Source organism: Dendrobates tinctorius, unplaced genomic scaffold (genome assembly GCF_039654945.1).
Source record: "Dendrobates tinctorius isolate UK_male_01 unplaced genomic scaffold, ASM3965494v1 ptg000041l, whole genome shotgun sequence".
Classification (NCBI taxonomy): Eukaryota; Metazoa; Chordata; class Amphibia; order Anura; family Dendrobatidae; genus Dendrobates; species Dendrobates tinctorius.
The window spans coordinates 6,655,758-6,673,965 of NW_027361709.1; the positions used below are offsets into that span (position 1 = coordinate 6,655,758).

Sequence of the window (18,208 nt, forward strand, 5' to 3'; positions counted from 1 at the left end):
GGCACTGTTCTTTGCATGTGTGCATATAGGGGGCGCTGTTCTTTGCATGTGTGCATATAGGGGGCTCTGTTCTTTGCATGTGTGCATATAGAGGGCGCTGTTCTTTGCATGTGTGCATATAGGGGGCGCTGTTCTTTGAATATGTGCATATAGGGGGCGCTGTTCTTTTAATATGTGCATATAGAGGGCGCTGTTCTTTGCATGTGTGCATATAGAGGGCGCTGTTCTTTGCATGTGTGCATATAGGGGGCGCTGTTCTTTGAATACGTGCATATAGAGGGCGCTGCTCTTTGCATGTGTGCATATAGGGGGCGCTGTTCTTTGAATATGTGCATATAGGGGGCTCTGTTCTTTGCATGTGTGCATATAGGGGGCGCTGTTCTCTGCATGTGTGCATATAGGGGTGCTGTTCTTTGAATATGTGCATATAGATGGAGCTGTTCTTTGCATGTGTGCATATAGGGGGCACTGTTCTCTACATGTGTGCATGTAGGGGGCGCTGTTCTTTGAATATGTGCATATAGAGGGCGCTGTTCTTTGCATGTGTGCATATAGGGGGCGCTGTTCTTTGAATATGTGCATATAGGGGGCGCTGTTCTTTGAATATGTGCATATAGGGGGCGCTGTTCTTTGAATATGTGCATATAGAGGGCGCTGTTCTTTGAATATGTGCATATAGGGGGCGCTGTTCTTTTCAGCAACAACAAAAAAACTTAAAAGCACAACGGTTTTGAGAAGAAACAGATCCCCAGCCCAGAAACCATCTGTACAATATAAGCCATTTTATCTATCTGTATGTCACTATTATTAAATCTTGTGTGCATTAATAGATAAACTTTAGGATTTTTGCTGAGAGTTTACATAACATTTTTAGACACAAATTAACCCTTTCTGATACAAACCCAATATTTTATGCTGTGCATCTTTTGCCATTACCTTGTCTCTGTCCGAGATCATATCTTCTCTATTCACATCAAAAGCAAAGTAAACGACCTTTACAAACTTTCTGCTGTTTGTGAACAGTCAACGAAACAAGAACAATGGGAAAAACTCAGCAAAACTAATATAACAAATGATTTCTCCAAATTAGGCACAAAATGCTAATTTTACTGACTCCTACAACCTCCGAATTATTAGTCCCCTGAAGAGATTCACCAAGAACACAGGTTTGCAACTTGGGTGCCGTCTCCAGTTCTCCTGATACAACTATTCAGCTAAAACTCACCAAATACCCAGACTGGCAAGGGGATTGTAGAATGGGAATATATCTAAGTCAAGAGAGTGGTCCAAAAAGTAAAGAAAGGAAAATCATTGTCGGCACAAACAATGAAAAGGATTCAAATAGAGATACAAACCCAACCAATGCTCCTAGAGATACAGCTGGAAGCTGAGATCACAAAGGAACACTGGTTACACTGCCTGGATGTGGCAGATAGGTCACCGGCTGCCAGTAGATTCACGAGGAGGCAGGTGGTGAAAAACAGTGGAGTGACTGCAGAAAGATTTGGTGGCAGCAAACGCTGAGGTTTCAGTTTGCAAAGTAAGGAGCATAAGTGACTAAGTGCTGAAGCTCTACATGCTTGAACTTCAAGACTTCACTTTTACTGACCCAAAAGCAAAGGAAAAGTCGCCCCCAATATGCTTAAAACATAGAAATAAGTCACAGAAGTTTTGGGATTCTGTTTTGTGGAGCAATGAACAAAAAAGAACACTCAGCCTATAGTGAAGCATGGCTGTGGCTTACTGATGACTTCAGTTAAGCATGGCAGTGGCTCAATGGTGCCTACAGTAATGCAGAGTGATGGATCATTGCCTACAATGAAGCATGGCAGCGACTCAGTGATGCCTAGAGTGAAGCATAGTGGTGGCTTGCTGATGCACACAGTGAAGCAGTGGCTCGGAGGTACCAACAGTGAAACATGGCAGTCACTCGGTGATGCCTACAGTGAAGCATGGAGGTCACTTGTGATTACATAATGAAGCACGGAGGTCACTTGTCATTACATATTGAAGCACGGCGGTCACTCGGTTGTGCCTACAGCATGGTGTTGGCTCCGTTTTGCCTGCAGTGAAACATGGCAATGGTTCACTGCTGCCTTCAATGAAGCATGGCTGGAACCCAGTGACGCCTACAGTTAAGAATAGTGGTAGCTCAGTGATGCCTACAGTGAAGGATGGTGGTAGCTCAGTGATGTCTACAGTGAAACATGGAGTTTGTACCATGCACAAGAATATTAATGATCTGGAGGCCATTGCCCATGAGGAATGGACTAAGATTCCTCAGGAATGCTACAAGAAGCTGGTGTCTGACTGTACATCATGTCTGCAGCAGGTTATAACAGCCAGAGATGCTTGTGATAAAGGTATAAACAATTCTCAGACTGCAGTAGTCAGTACAAGTGGCAATGTGTGCTGAATATGGAGAAACCACTTATTATATTAGTTGTACTGAGCTATTTATATTGTTTTATTTATTTGAAACAGCAGAAAGTTTGTATATTTTGCCAATAAACCTGCTCTGCGCGGAGGGCGAATCATTTTGATTGCATTTACTTTCACTGATGACAATAAATCCAGATTATCCATTGTTATCAATCATAATGGTGAGAAGTGCGGCTGCAGCTCAGCTTCACCCCCTCCCCATGGTGATGTGCACCTCCTCCCCTGCACTGGTCCATCTGCATGTGATGGGCAGGGAGGATGTGCAAGAACTAGCACCAGGGTGTGTGTGGCCCCATTTTGGTTCTTCTTTTCTAAGTACCGTTTTATCACTATTTTTTCCTTTTCCTTTTTTGCTCTTTCGCTCGTGTTTATGTCATTTATGAGGATTTGTTTGAGAGATTCCTGTAAATGGTTTTGCAGGTCTGACCGCGGGTGAGAACCGTGAGACCACAAAATAACTGATGGGGATGAAAAGTCACAAAGCGGTGAAACATTTCTCTGCCTCAGTTGAGAGGGGCCTCGGAAAGGATACAACTAAAAACTAACCAGAAGGGAGAAATCCAACAACCAAACTGCAAAATTAGTATCAGATTTATATGGAATATTAACATGTAAGTATAATGAAGCAGAACCCTTCTATGGCGCAGTTTAAGTAAACTTCAAAATACTTTCTGTATTTGCAGATGAGCCAAAACTACGTTCTGCTGTAGATACTATGTCCTATCCCTACACACGGAACCTGGGTATAACAGAAACAAATTTAAAAAAAAAAAACGGAATTCTGGCACTTTGATTTTTTTTTCCCCTTTTTTACGGCATTTATCATACGGTTTAATTTATTTTATATTTTGATAGACTGGACTTTTACAGCTGCGGAGATACCAAATATAGATTTTTTTTTTTTATTTATGTATTTTCCTTTTTTTAAAAGAGGGTTAATTTTGAATTTTTAATATTTTTAAAACTTTTTTTTTTTTTCATTTTTTACATTTTTTGTTAGTCCCCATAAAATACTCGTATTAAAAAGATAAAAAGACAGCTATGGTACCCCATCGGTGCCCCATAATCGCGTCATGGGGGGGGGCAATGGGAGCTGATGCACATGAGCACCAGCGAGGGTTCTATATAAATGCTTCTGTCAGAGATTGACAGCAGCATCTATGTGGTTAATGGCAGCAATCGGAGCTGAGATGTGTAATTGCTGCTGTTAGACACTAGTGATGGGCAGTCCGGCTCTTTTTGGTGATCTGGCTCTCACGGCTCCGCTCACCAAAAGGAGCGGGTTCTTTTTGGATCCTAAATGGATCCCTACTGCATACTTGTGCAGGCGTCAGAAACCCCGCCCACCTACCACATGAACCCCGCCCACTTTCTAGGGACCAATTAAACTGCTGAATGGGAGGAGTTTTGTTTGGGTGGGCGGAGTTACATCTGCTGAACAACGGGATTTTACACCCAGTGAGAGCCATTCAGGGATTTTAGTGGCTCTCACTGGGGTGCCGGCTCCCATCATTCACAGCAGGGAGCTGGCTCTTTGTGTTGGATCGTTCGCGAACGACACATCACTATTAGACACAGATACCGGCTATGTAACATAACTCTCATCTACCGCATGTGGACCGAGCTGTCACTGAGCCCCCTCCACAAATGAGCATTCCTTCCATAATGTAACGTCTTTTTACGTTAAGGGGTTAAAGAAGGGCTATCACTCCATATATTTGTATTTCTACTTGATGTAAATGCCGCTGTTCTCCTGAATCCAGCAATGTTTTTCTTTTTTTCCTATGTCTCTCCATTCCAGAGATGTGACCCCTTTTTCCCTATATATATAAATTTATTTTTCAACCAATTGGGCGTGGTCCTAAAGGAGACGCCCACAAGGAACCATTGAAAACCGCACCCACATGGCTAATAATTCAAGATTTATATCCAGGTCATATCTCAGGAACAGAGAGGAGCAGGAACACAAGAAAAACATCGCCGGATTCAGGAGAACAGCAGCATTTACACCAAGAGAAAAAAAATAGATATTTCTAACAAGAGACAGTTTGACTTTAAGAGAAGGGCAACGAAATGTAAGTGAGGTCTACATGATTTCAGATACATTGTCAGAAATAAATTTATTTATGGTCCAGCCAAGAATATATCTCTATATAAATGAGTAAGTGATCCCTATAGCAATGCAATACATTATTCCTTAGGACAGTGGGGGATTAAAGGGATTCTGTCTGTTAGCTCCCAATCAATGATTAAAGGGATTTCACAACCCAAATTATTTGGCTCTTTTTAAATCCAAAATCGGTAATATCTTTACCTGGCTGATCTTTTCATCCATTACTGAGAAATCAGCGTTTGAATTTATGCAAATGAGGGTGAAGTGCTATTGGTAGATCTGAAGCCTCTGTCACTCCAGCTCTATTCCCCGCCCAGCGCTGTCTCCCCCTGCTTCACTGAAAGCTTCCATGCCTGAAGTCACACAACACAGAGATTGTCATTCAAGCAGGAGGAGGGAATAGAGCTGGAGTGACGGAGGCTTCAGATCTACCATAGTCCTTTAGCCTCATTTGCATATTAATTAAATTAACTTGGGAAGGTGCAGTGAACCACCGAGCCAGAATGTAGAAATATACAGTAGAAATAAAGGATGATTTAGAAAAATTGACCTAATGGATGTCAGCAGGAAGATCAGCGATCCTGCAGCTACGTACCTTGCTGACCGGAGCTGCGCTCAGGGAATATTATTAGTGCGTGCAGTGCCACTAGGAGGGCAATTGACCCTATCATCTTCTATTCCTGCAAGACAAAAAAATGATTGGTACATAAGAAAAAAAAATAGAAGATGTAGAAATAATGATAATGATTAATATTACTGATGCTGCTGCAGACATAACTTCATATCCTCCAATGTCAAATTCTGGGTATTTTTTATTATTATTTTTTTTATCAATTAACAAGCAAGTATACAAATAGTAAGAGGAATCCCATAACACATTGTTTCTTTACTTGTTAACGAGTCTGGAAGCAAAATGCTGATAATAACCCATAATTATAACCACAAAATCCGTCAGCAGCAGCTTGTCGACAATTTCTAAGTAGCAAAATTAGATTTCCCCCTAACGCTGCAGGCGTTTTACTTTCTAGCAAACTTTCTAGTAAACTTTTTATGTATCAATTTCTCATATAATGCAAAAAAAAAAGTAATAAATTTAAAATCAATAAATAAATATAAACAAATAGAAAACAGATTTTTTGCGATTGTATCAAGCAATGAAAGTGACAGCAAGCAGAGGTGTTTACCAAATAGTCAGGAATTGATGCACAAAGTCTGTTAGGATGGAAATTAGTTTGGAAAAGTTTTAAGGGAAGTCCAACTTTAGATCATATCACACGTAGAAAATCGGGACCAGATTTACAGATTGGTTTTTCCTCTACAGGAAACAGCCGGCCAAGTGATGCATGCTGCTAATAGAAAACATAAAGTCCGTGCCATTCCTACTGACAGTCTCCCGAAGCCTGAGACGCATCACAGAATGGAAAATCATTCAGACACATCAGGTATACTGGGATCTAGCAGAGCTGGACGTGTGGGATTAGTGTGCTGCCTGCATATTATAGCCTACAAGCGATATGTTAGCAAAGAGAGTGTTTTTTGTTGTTGAAACCATGGAAACATTTAGCTCTGCATAGGAGCTGCGTACGCAAAACGGCAGATTTTTAATCATGACTAAGCTGCTTTATTTTATTTTAGATGCATTGCAATAGTAAAAATGATTGCAGAAATCTACACACCCTTTAAAGTCAATGCATTTAAAGGCAACGAGTCATTAGAAAATTATCATTTTTTTAATCAGGTTAATTTCATATCATTATTATTGGAAAAATAAGAAATTGCAATTTTCACAGTGGACACTAGGCCTAATGTTAGATCCACTTCCTATTAGTTACATGGACATTACTAGCGATAACTGTGAAGGGAGGGGGAGAGGGTGAGCTGTAACATACAATCATAGAATAATAGAATGTTAGAGTTGGAAGAGACCTACGGGGTCATCGTGTCCAACCCCTGACTCAATGCAGGAGGCGCTAACCCATCTCAGATAAATGTCTGTCCAGTCTCTGTGTGAAGACTTCCATTGAAGGAGAACTCATCACCTCTCATGGCAGCCTGTTCCACTCATTGATGAAAATAAGGATGATCCCTCTACACTGTGACAGCCCTTCAGATATTTGTAGACCGCTATTAAGTCTCCTCTTAGCCTTTTTTGCAGCTAAACATTCCCAGATCCCTTAACCGTTCCTCGTAGGACATACTTTGCAGTCAGCTCACAATCCTGGTCGCTCTTCTCTGAACTTTCTACAGTTTTTCAATGTATTTTTTAAAATGTGCCCAAAACTGAACACAGCATTCCAGATGAGGTCTGACCAAGGAGGAGTAGAGGGGGATAATTACTTCATGTGATCTAGACTCTATGCTTCTGTTAGTGTACTGTTTGCCTTTTTTTTTTGCTGCTGCATCACACTGTTGACTCATGTGCAGTCTGTGATCTATTAGTATACCCAAGTCTTTTTCACACGTGCTGTGCTTAGTTCTACTCCTCCCATTCTATAGATGTAATTTTCATTTTTCTTGCCCAGATGTAGAATCTTGCATTTCTCCCTGTTAAATACCATTCTATTAGTCATTGCCCATTGTTCAAGATTATCTAGATGTTTCTGAATCCTTTCTCGGTCTTCTCTAGTGCTATCTCTTCTAGCTTTGCATCGTCTGCAAATTTGATTTACTTTTAGTTCTCTTATCCAGATCATTTATAAAAATATTGAACAACACTGGGGCCAGGAGAGAGCCTTGTGGTACCCCACCCGTAACACTGGAGGTGAGCTGTGACATCACCTATTGTGAATGGGGAATCCAAGGTTATCTACTGTATATAGAGGTGTTATCAGTCATTGTACAGGAGAAGGAGGTGAGCTGTGACATCACCTATTGTGAATGGTGGATCCTGTGTTATCTACTGTATATAGAGGTGTTATCAGTCATTATACAGGAGGAGGTGTGCTGTGACATCACCTATTGTGAATGATGGATTCTGTGTTACCTACTGTATATAGAGGTATTATGAGTCATTGTACAGGAGGAGGAGGTGAGCTGTGACATCACCTATTGTGAATGGTGGATCCTGTGTTACCTACTTTATTTTGAGGTGTTATCAGTCATTGTAATCCTGTCTGGGATGATAATGACACTGCTGGAAAGTAATCTGTTCAGGCAGTGTGAGTCTAGTATTAGGCCAAGTGACTAGCATGAAAATTGTGGCATTAAATTATTTTAAAAACATGTAAGAATAAATTTCACATAAAATCATGATTTAAACACTCGGCCATTTTCTTATAACCCGTTCCCCTTAATCATCTTTCCTTATATTTTCGAGCACCGTTATGAGTCACATACACATCCCTTATCCAAATATTTGCCGTTAGCTACAGACAGAGGGTCAATCCCGGCCGGGAACGATTATAAAAGAGGAAACTTGTGTCTAAACACTGACTTTGGCTGCGGAGGTGACTGTTCAGACCTCACATGTGGCGCTATGATGTGGTTGCCGTCCATTACCAGAGTAAGTCTATTAAATAGAGCGTGGAGTCAAGTAGATGACGGGCGTCTCCAGCGCCTCTGGGCCTGTCACCGTCTATGGGCCGATCAGATCAGAGAGTGATTCACGTCTTGACATTTGTTCTATATTTGGAATTTCTGGAATCTGCAGAAATTTACAGCATTTTCGCATCTACAGGTTGTGGGAGCTAAGAAGCCGAGCAGATATGGCAACCTTACATCTGTCGCTCCAGTCCTGACACACACATGTTGGGAGTTTACCCTTTGTGTGTCCACAACTCCCATTACTAGGAAACAGGATTGAATCTTCCTGGGACAATTTTTGGGAATCTGCTCTTGTATGTTAAAGGGGTTCCAAAGCGTCAAAAATGATATTAAGAAATGCCATTGGCAATGGTAACACTAAAAATAACCACAAATAGGATTTGTTAGAAATAGCGCCACTCTCATCTGTAGGCATGGTCTGGTATTGCAGCTTCAGACTTGGTCATGTTAATTAGAAGCACATGACCAGCGCTGATTTATTATACTCGGAGAAGGTTCTTATTGAAGCAGAGATCTTGAAAACTATGACAAGCTGATACAGAAAGTACATTAGAAAACTTTTTAAAACTTTTGTGGACTGTAAAGTGGCTGCAAATAAGAACTTTCTGCATTGTTCAATAAATGGCCATGACCGGAGCACTTGAGACCTCTTATGTGCAGATGAAATGGCTGGGGCTGTGAAGTATCCTTCTTTATTCCCCAGTCTCCTTCACACGAGGAACATTAATCATATTATCCTTTCTAACACTTCTATATCGAAAGTTTTTCCCTTTGAAGTCCTCATTGCTTTTCTCCTCTGTGACCCGAGGTAAGAGGTAAATGATCAGTCGTAGCCCTCTGTGAGCTCATAATGTAGGAATGTCCCACCGTCGCTGACACCCCCAGATTTCCTTTGTGCTTCCCGGCTTTGAAGAATTCGTATTATTAAAGTATTGATTGGCTGAGCCCGAAATATCAGATAATTTATGAGGGCGGCTGACAGCGATCTTGGCGGTGATGATGCACCTGCAAGCGAGCCCATAACATGGATGTTTTACAAATAGATGAGCCATAAAGGTGAAGGCAGTTCGAAAATTAACTATGTAGATTCCATTCAGGTCTCCTAAGACCCAGAGAACCAAGAATGACTACTCCATGATGACCCAGTAGACAAGTGTCCACTCTACGATGACCCAGTAGGCAGGTGATAACTCCATGATGACCAAGTAGACACATGTCTACTCCATGACTATCCAGGAGGCAGATGACCACTCCATGATGACCCAGCGGATACAAGACCACGTGTCTACTCCATATCAGTCAGGAGACATATCTCTACTCCATGATGACTCAGTACAGTAGATGACCCAGTAGGCAGGTGCCCACTCCATGATGACCCAGTAGACACAAGACCACATATCTACTCCATATCAGCCAGTAGACACTTGTCCACTCCATGATGACCCAGTTTACATCTACTCTCTCTATAATGATCCAGTATACATGTGTCCACTCCTTTATGACTCAGAAGACGTGCTGACTCGATGATCCAGTAGGCACGAGTCCACATGTCTACTCCATGATCAGCCTGTAGACACTTGTCCGCTCCATGATCACTCAGTAGATGTGTCCACTCCATGATGACCCAGTAGATATGTGTCCATTCCATGATGACCCAGTAGATATGTGTCCATTCCATGATGACCCAGTAGATATGTGTCCATTCCATGATGACCCAGTAGATATGTGTCCACTCCATGATGACCCAGTAGATATGTGTCCATTCCATGATGACCCAGTAGATATGTGTCCATTCCATGATTACCTAGTAGACTAGTGCTAATTACATGATGACCAGTTAGACACGTGTCCACTTTATGATGACCCGACAGACATATATCTACTCCATGATGACCCACAGTAGATACCTGTAACTCTTGTAGACACATCTACTCCACAATGACCCAGTAGACACAAGTTCACTTTATGATGACCAAGTAGCATCCTGTCCAAACTATGACACCTCAGTAACCACTTGTGTACTTGATGATGACGTAGTAGACACATGATGAATCCATGATTACCTAGTAGACAAGTCTGTAGCCCATGATCTCTCACTAGACACGTCAACTCCGTGATGACCTGTAAAAACATCTCTACACTTGGAGAACACATCAGGATCGTGTCTGACCCCTATATACAGTGTGTTTTCCGTAGGGGACTCGTCGGTGACCTCCTGACAGTGGAATCGGCAAATCACACCTAATACCAGGACAATAGGATGCTGTCTTCCCTGAGATGACCCCAAGGCAAAATGTCTAATTATCTCATCCGGACATAAATGTAACAACCTGAAACATGTAAATGCACAAAAGGCCGCACAGGCTTCCATGCCATTAACTCCACAAAATCTTTACATTTAGTGACAGCAAGCAGAGATACGGCCATGGTAACTCACTGAAGATGCACAAAGCGTATTGGAAATATAATCCCGTTACTTTTCTGTGATTCCTCCAGTAAACACAATATAAATGAATTCTGATCTGTCACCCACAGGCTGCCCGCTGCGCTCCAGGAAACATTGGTTTACTTACAACCTGGGGGATGACGGTGCAAAACGGAGGAGGCAGCTCAGGAAATCTAAAAACCAGCCGTGCAGAGCGCCTGCGAAACCCATCACAGGGGTCAGAGGTCAGCGCTGCGATTCTGGGCCAGGCCCAATATTTAGTGATCTTCTATAATTCCTCAATGCTGCAACCGCCATCATCTGTGAAGGTGAGAACCATTCTGTCACCTGTGTAATACTAATATCTGATTCTAGGAAAGCGGAGTGACAACCTGCACCGCACGTCTGTGTAATCAGCCGCAACACAGCAGCGAAGCTGGAAGAACACGGTGCAGAGATCCGCTGCCCATAACTCTGCAAAAGCTACATAGCAGCAGAATAGTGAGTGCAGCTTTGGAGCATTAGGCCTCTTTCACACATCAGTTTTTTGCCTTCAGGCGCGATCCGGCTTTTTTTTGTAAAACCGGATCCGGCAAAATGCAATGCCGGATCCGGTTTTTCCCCATTGACTTGCATTAGCGCCGGATCGTGCCGGATGGCATTGCGTTTCATCCGTTTTTTGCCGGATCCGGCAACTTGTCTCATTCCGGCGTCTGGAAAAAACGGCTACTGTAACGTTTTTTGTCTCCGGCGAAAAAGCCGGAAGCGCCGGATCCGGTGCTTCCAGCTTTTTGCTACAATGAAAGTCTATGGGCGCCGGAATGCGCCGGATCCAGAAAAAGACGGATCCAGCCACCGGATCCGGTTTTTTTAAGTCTGCGCATGCTCAGATCCAATTGGCCAGCCGCCAGGAACAGAGACGGATCCAGCAAAAAAACGGATCCGTTTCTACAGTTCTCCAAAATTTATGCCGGATCCGTTTTTTCTAAAAAAAGCCGGATCCTGCCTGACGGCAAAAAACTGATGTGTGAAAGTAGCCTAATACAGTATGTAACTCAGGATCAGTAATGTAATGTATGTACACAGTGACTGCACCAGCAGAATAGTGAGTGCAGCTCTGGAGTATAATACAGGATGTAACTCAGTATCAGTAATGTATGTACACAGTGACTGCACCAGCAGAATAGTGAGTGCAGCTCTGGAGTATAATACAGTATGTAACTCAGGATCAGTAATGTAATGTATGTACACAGTGACTGCACCAGCAGAATAGTGAGTGCAGCTCTGGAGTATAATACAGGATGTAACTCAGGATCAGTAATGTAATGTATGTACACAGTGACTGTTCCAGCAGAATAGTGAGTGCAGCTCTGGAGTATAATACAGGATGTAACTCAGGATCAGTACTGTAATGTATGTACACAGTGACTGCACCAGCAGAATAGTGAGTGCAGCTCTGGAGTATAATACAGGATGTAACTCAGGATCAGTACTGTAATGTATGTACACAGTGACTACACCAGCAGAATAGTGAGTGCAGCTCTGGAATTATAATACAGGATGTAACTCAGGATCAGTAATGTAATGTATGTACACAGTGACAGCACCAGCAGAATAGTGAGTGCAGCTCTGGGGTATAATACAGGATGTAACTCAGGATCAGTAATGTAATGTATGTACACAGTGACTGCACCAGCAGAATAGTGAGTGCAGCTCTGGAGTATAATACAGTATGTAACTCAGGATCAGTAATGTAATGTATGTACACAGTGACTGCACCAGCAGAATAGTGAGTGCAGCTCTGGAGTATAATACAGGATGTAACTCAGGATCAGTAATGTAATGTATGTACACAGTGACTGCACCAGCAGAATAGTGAGTGCAGCTCTGGGGTATAATACAGGATGTAACTCAGGATCAGTAATGTAATGTATGTACACAGTGACTGCACTGGCACAATAGTACAGATCTGCAGCTGTGACACATCTATCCTATGTGTTACTCGTGAATTCTGTATAGTGACTATGGAAGGCTTTGATTATAGTGTACGTTGCCGCTTCCTCTGTACAGATCCAGGCAGGAGACACCGGTGGACATCTGGTTGCTCGGCACTATAATCTGTACCTGGATAGGTGTGTCTCATGCTGTAATGTGTAGCCGGGGGCATGGAGGACGCCACCCATCATACGCGGCAATCCTTATCCCGCACACTGTATGCTCGCAGGCTACAGATTATGTATTACCAGCTATTAATAGGAATATAACCGTCCCTGGTTACGCCACACGGCGCTGGGTGTGCAGGTAGATATATAATGCCGCCACATGTTACAGAGACATGTTTATTAAAGGGATTGTCCATGTTTCATAAAAGGGTTAGGATGAATGAGCAGACAGCAGATGTACTGGTGCGAAACTCCTCACAGCACGGTGTAATGTCGCCATAAGATAAAGGAAGAAATGACGAGAGCAAAGTGATCACCTGTCCACAAAATAGGCCAGAACTTGATGAATTAATGGCGCTATATGAAAAATACATACAATCCATCCCTCTCTCTTTATCTATCTGTTTGGTTTTCTTTTTGCCTTTTGCTTTTTTTATGATCTTACATCTTGTTTTTTTTGTCACTTTTCTACATTTTGCTATTAAAGTCTCATGTTCAAGGTCTGAAAGACATAAAACATGGTGCCCCCCTGCTGCCCGGACACCACCCGGTCCCCCCATTTATTGATCGGTCTGTTGGGCCTCCGGCTGAGGAGTTTCCAGGCCCTTTGACATCCTGAGAGGCCGGTTCTGGTTCATTGTAAAGGGCACGGCTGGAGCTCGGGGCTCCGAGAAGACGACAGTCATTGTGCTGCTGCCAAGGAGACATCTCCCCCTATTTATGGAGGCAGCAACCTCTGCTCCGTCTACCCCATTCTCAGCGAGGGGCCGGGAGAGATTAATGCTCCAGTACTGCGCAGAGCCAAGAAAGCCACCGAGAAGCCATTCCAAGGGATTCCCCTAGAAACTGGATGGAGGGATAGATGGATGGATGGATGGATGGAGGGATAGATGATAGATATAGATATATACACTGCTCAAAAAATAAAGGGAACACTTAAACAACAAAATATAACTCCAAGTAAATCAAACTTCTGTGAAATCAAACTGGCCACTTAGGAAGCAACACTGATTGACAATCAATTTCACATGCTGTTGTGCAAATGGAATAGACAACAGATGGAAATTATTGGCAATTGTCAAGACACCTTCAATAAAGGAGTGGTTCTGCAGGTGGGGACCACAGGCAACTTCTCAGTACCAATGCTTTCTGGCTGATGTTTTGGTCACTTTTGAATGCTGGTTGTGCTTTCACACTCGTGGTAGCATGAGACGGACTCTACCACCCACACAACAGGTAGTGCAGCTCATCCAGGTTGGCACATCAATGCGAGCTGTGGCAAGAAGGATTGCTGTGTCTATCAGCATAGTGTCCAGAGTGAGACAGGTCAGTACACCAGGAGACGTGGAGGGGGCCGAAGGAGGGCAACAACCCAGCAGCAGGACCGCTACCTCAGCCTTTGTGCAAGGAGGAACAGGAGGCGAGCTGGTTTCATTACCACTTTTTGTCATTTCTACCATTATTGCACCCAGTGGCAGATACATTGTGTTGCCCGCATCAGTTTAGGGCATCCCTCGTTCTACACCCTCATACTACATCCTCCCTTAGTAACCTCTTCCTGGCATTAGAGGCTTGCTCACAGAATGGACGCCCATGCTTTGGGAATGCTCTCTTATGGATTGCCCTTGGTGGAATTGCAGATGGCATAAGGCATTAACCTAGGCACCCGCCCCAAAACACCAACCCCTGATGGAGCGATCACAATCTGCCTGTATTGGTTCCTCACTGTAGACCGGCAACGTTTCTCTGCCAGATGTCACAGATGAAAAAAAAATCCCATCTATTCTAAAATGATCAGCAGGATGGTTCGCCCACCTGTGTCCGGGTCTCGGCATACACAGATCGGTGTGATGGTGCCAAATATTATCCCAGAATTTAGGAAAGCCAAAGAATCAAATTCTGGCAAAGTTTTTCAGTTCAGTTTTCCGAACTATGACGATCCTGGAAGAACCGAGCTCCGATTCCTCCCACCAGTCTTCTTACTGCCAGTCGTAGTGCCGTCTACCTGGTGGTCACAGATGAAAAAACTCACCCATCAGTACTAAAGGGGTTAATGGGTCCCCTATCTCCAGCAGTCCTATAGACAGTGATCAGGGCGGAGGGGCGCGTTCTCCATTTAGATAGGGGTCTGCATGGCCCCGTTCTCTGGTGGTCCCAGCGGTTGTACCCCCAATAAGCAGTAAATTAGGGGCTAAAATGTAATCTTTGTATAACAGAAAAAGGATCAAATCTCAGATGAGAAATCAGAGACCCCACTAGGGCAATAATGTTCCCGGTCTGCAGGTGTGGGGGGCGGACAGCATATAGTCAGAAAAGGGGGCACAATAGTCAGAGGAAGCTAAAATCTAAGGTGTGGGCTTATATCCTGCCTGGATCTGCTGCATATCCGCAGAAGAAATCTGAGTAATGCCGGCATACGAGCATGCCCGGCTTTCCTGGGGTCCTGAAAAGTGGCTCTAGAGAGCAGAGGGGACGCGCGCCCCCTTAATATGTCGTCCTGCAGGGACTTGGGGGGAGACATCAACTTCCTATTTCCGAAAATGAAGGTAAATTGAGCGGTTACCTTTGCTGTAGGTGCATAATCCACCCTCCAGATCCGTCCCCTTCCTATAGGTAGCCGGGAATCCTCAGGGGGGCACAACACGTCCCGTCGCCTTCTTCACTTTCCGCCCTCTTTAAAATTCACTTTCTGGCCCCAGAAGATGAGAAAATCCTTGGAAGAAATGCAGAAATGTCATGAAACGACTCCCCAAATTTTCCTTTCCTGGTTCTTCTTTTGCTCCTTTCTGTCGCTGCCTCTCCCAGATTTTTTTTTTTTTAGCATGTACCCTAAAGCTACAGAAAGTGGCTGCGCTGTAATGAATCCCCCAGCCCTTCCCTGCCGCTCACAGCCAATAGATGGGGAGATATGGAAATCCCAGCTACAATCTGCTGCCAGCCAGGTGAATGGACGCCGGACCCTGTGTGACACAGAGTCTCCCCTCCATCGTCCCCCGCTCCGCCTCCTGTCTGAAAGGGGGAAAAGAAAAAAAAAAGATTTATTTGCAACTTGGAAAGGCAAAGAGTTTGCAGGAGGAAGATGGGAAGCAGCTGGAAGATAGAGAATCCCTTGTAATCTGATCATTCCTGCCCCTGCGTTATTTCCTACAAACAGCGCCACCCTTGTCTAATGGCTGTGCCTGGTATTGCAGCACATTTATGTCAATATTGCAATGCCGATCCATGGACAAAGGTGGCGCTGTTTCTGGAAAAAAAAAAATGAAACGGCACAAGGCGGTATTGAGACATGTTCTGAGAGTTGCTGGGATACAGTAGAATCGGGCAGGTGAATGAATGTCACCCGTCTCCTCTATTCTGGGGAGGTTGAAAAGTGGAGTTGGTTTGAGGAAAAAAAGGCTCTGATCCATCCTGCCCCGAAATGAGCGGTCTCGGGCTATTATCTAGCACCAGTAGGGGGCAATATTTGATTTTTGGGCTCCCCCTGCTCTACGTTCTTCACTGCAGGGAGGAGTTTAACGTATATTCCTTAAAGGGGTTCTCCAGGAATTTGTAGAAACATGCCCAAAGCTGGAGACGGAAATACCCAATGCTGGCTAAATACCCATTGACCTCTCTGGCGGATGGTCCCTGACCCTGAGGGTCCTGTAGCAATGACATGTTAATCAATCACGTGACCTTCTGCAGCCAATCACTGGCCTCAACAGTCTTGTGCTCTAAGGCCAGCGATTGGCTGCAGCGGTCATGTCAACGATATATGTGATGTCATCTATGCTGGATCAGCAGGGACCAGCGGAGTGGCGGCATTTTTTAGAAGATGGGGATTTTTAAGTTATTTTTATACCTTTTCCTGCTCTTACGCAACTTTTCCTAAGTTCCTGGACCGTCCCTTTAAGCTGACTGTTCAGTAAATCTAGAAGGGTAATGGCTCCCATGGGGCACGGTCTCGGGGCTGCGGCCGGATTCTGCGGTCTGTGACCGGCATTGCCGTGTTCGGGTCGGTCCTGGGGGACTTCGATGGGACTTGTTGCTGATTCCGATGAGTTTTTCAGACTCGGCACAGCTGCCTGTACATGAGACCCTGCGTCTCCTCTGTGGGCGGACTGAGTCACTCGCCTCTTATACCATGACTAGTCCCATATACACATTAGACAGGTGGGATCTATTAACCCCATATGCCCCAGGATTGGATATACAGGACTCGGGGGGCTGCCTGCACCGGTTCTGGCCTCCTAACCTGTGGCTCGTCACTTGTGAAACTACAATCCCCATCATGCTCATACAGGATTGGAGTTGTAGCTTTAGTACTGTGATCGATTCAAGTCTGGGGTCTGGTCTGGCGTCGGATTCATTTTCGGGGCTGGTCTGGGGGTTGATTAATTGGAAAAGTCGGGGGAAGGACAACATTTTAGGGTCTGATTCATTTTAGGGGTCAGAGTTGGGGTCTGATTTTCTTGATCAAAAGAATTAATAAATTCTTAAATTGACATCATTCATCCATTGACGGTTGGGGGGGCTGTCAGTTATTATGTAATATCTCTGTCTCAGGGTGTTGTAGTGATTAATATTCATGTAAATTCATTGTACAGTTTATAATAATATAGCTAGGGAATAGGGGACAATGGAGGTGACATTGCGCAGTGAAGTACAGCTTTAATTCATTTTTGGGCCCCGAATTCTTATAAGGGCTGGAGTTCTATTTTCTGATAAACAGTTCCAAAGCCCCTCCCCACCACCAGGGGGAGCTCAAAATATAATGTTTTATACAAATTCCAATAGAGGGAGCTTACTACATACAGATTTATACAGCCACCACTAGAGGGAGCTCACTACACATGGGTTTATACAGCTGCATCTAGGGGGAGCACACTACATAGAGGTTTATACAGCCACCAATAGGAGGAGCTCACTGCAGATTTATTTACAGTCACCACTAGAGGGACCTCACTGCATACAGATTTATACAGCCACAACTAGGGAGAGCTCACTACATAGGGGTTTATACAACCACCACTAGGCGAAGCTCACTGCATAGTGGTTTATACAGCCATCACTAGGGGAAGCTCACTTTACAGGGGTCTATACAGCCAACACCAGGGGAAGTTCATTACATAGGGGTTTATACAGTCACCACTATGGGGAACTCACTACATAGGGGTTTTTTATAGCCACCACTAGAGGGAGCTCACTACATAGGGGTTTATACAGCCACCACTAGGGGGAGCTCACTACATGGGGGTTTATACAGCCACCACTAGGGGGAGCTCACTACATGGGGGTTTATACAGCCACCACTAGGGGGACCTCACTACATAGGGGTTTAAACAGCCACCACTAGGGGGAGCTCACTACATGGGGGTTTATACTGCCACCACTAGGGGGAGCTCACTACATAGGGGTTTACACAGCCACCACTAGGGGGAGCTCCCTACATAGGGGTTTATACAGCCACCACTAGGGGGAGCTCACTACACAGGGGTTTATACAGCCACCACTAGGGGGCGCTCACTACATAGGGGTTAAACT

The 18,208-nt window shown here is 44.1% G+C and overlaps 1 protein-coding gene across 3 annotated transcripts in view; it reads right to left on the bottom strand.

The window, feature by feature from the left end:
- Positions 1–15,641, bottom strand: part of COL7A1 (collagen type VII alpha 1 chain) — a 144,762-nt gene extending 129,121 nt beyond the window's left edge. For all 3 annotated transcript variants that reach the window (XR_012232076.1, XM_073575067.1, XM_073575068.1), the window contains exons 1-2: positions 15,249–15,641; positions 5,151–5,235 (exon numbers count right to left, since the gene is read on the bottom strand). Coding sequence is in view for 2 of the 3 variants with exons in the window: in XM_073575067.1 (XP_073431168.1) it covers positions 5,151–5,226 (76 nt within the window). In the remaining variant the exon portion in view is untranslated. The remainder of the gene's footprint in view (positions 1–5,150; positions 5,236–15,248) is intronic.
- Positions 15,642–18,208: the final 2,567 nt, after the last annotated feature.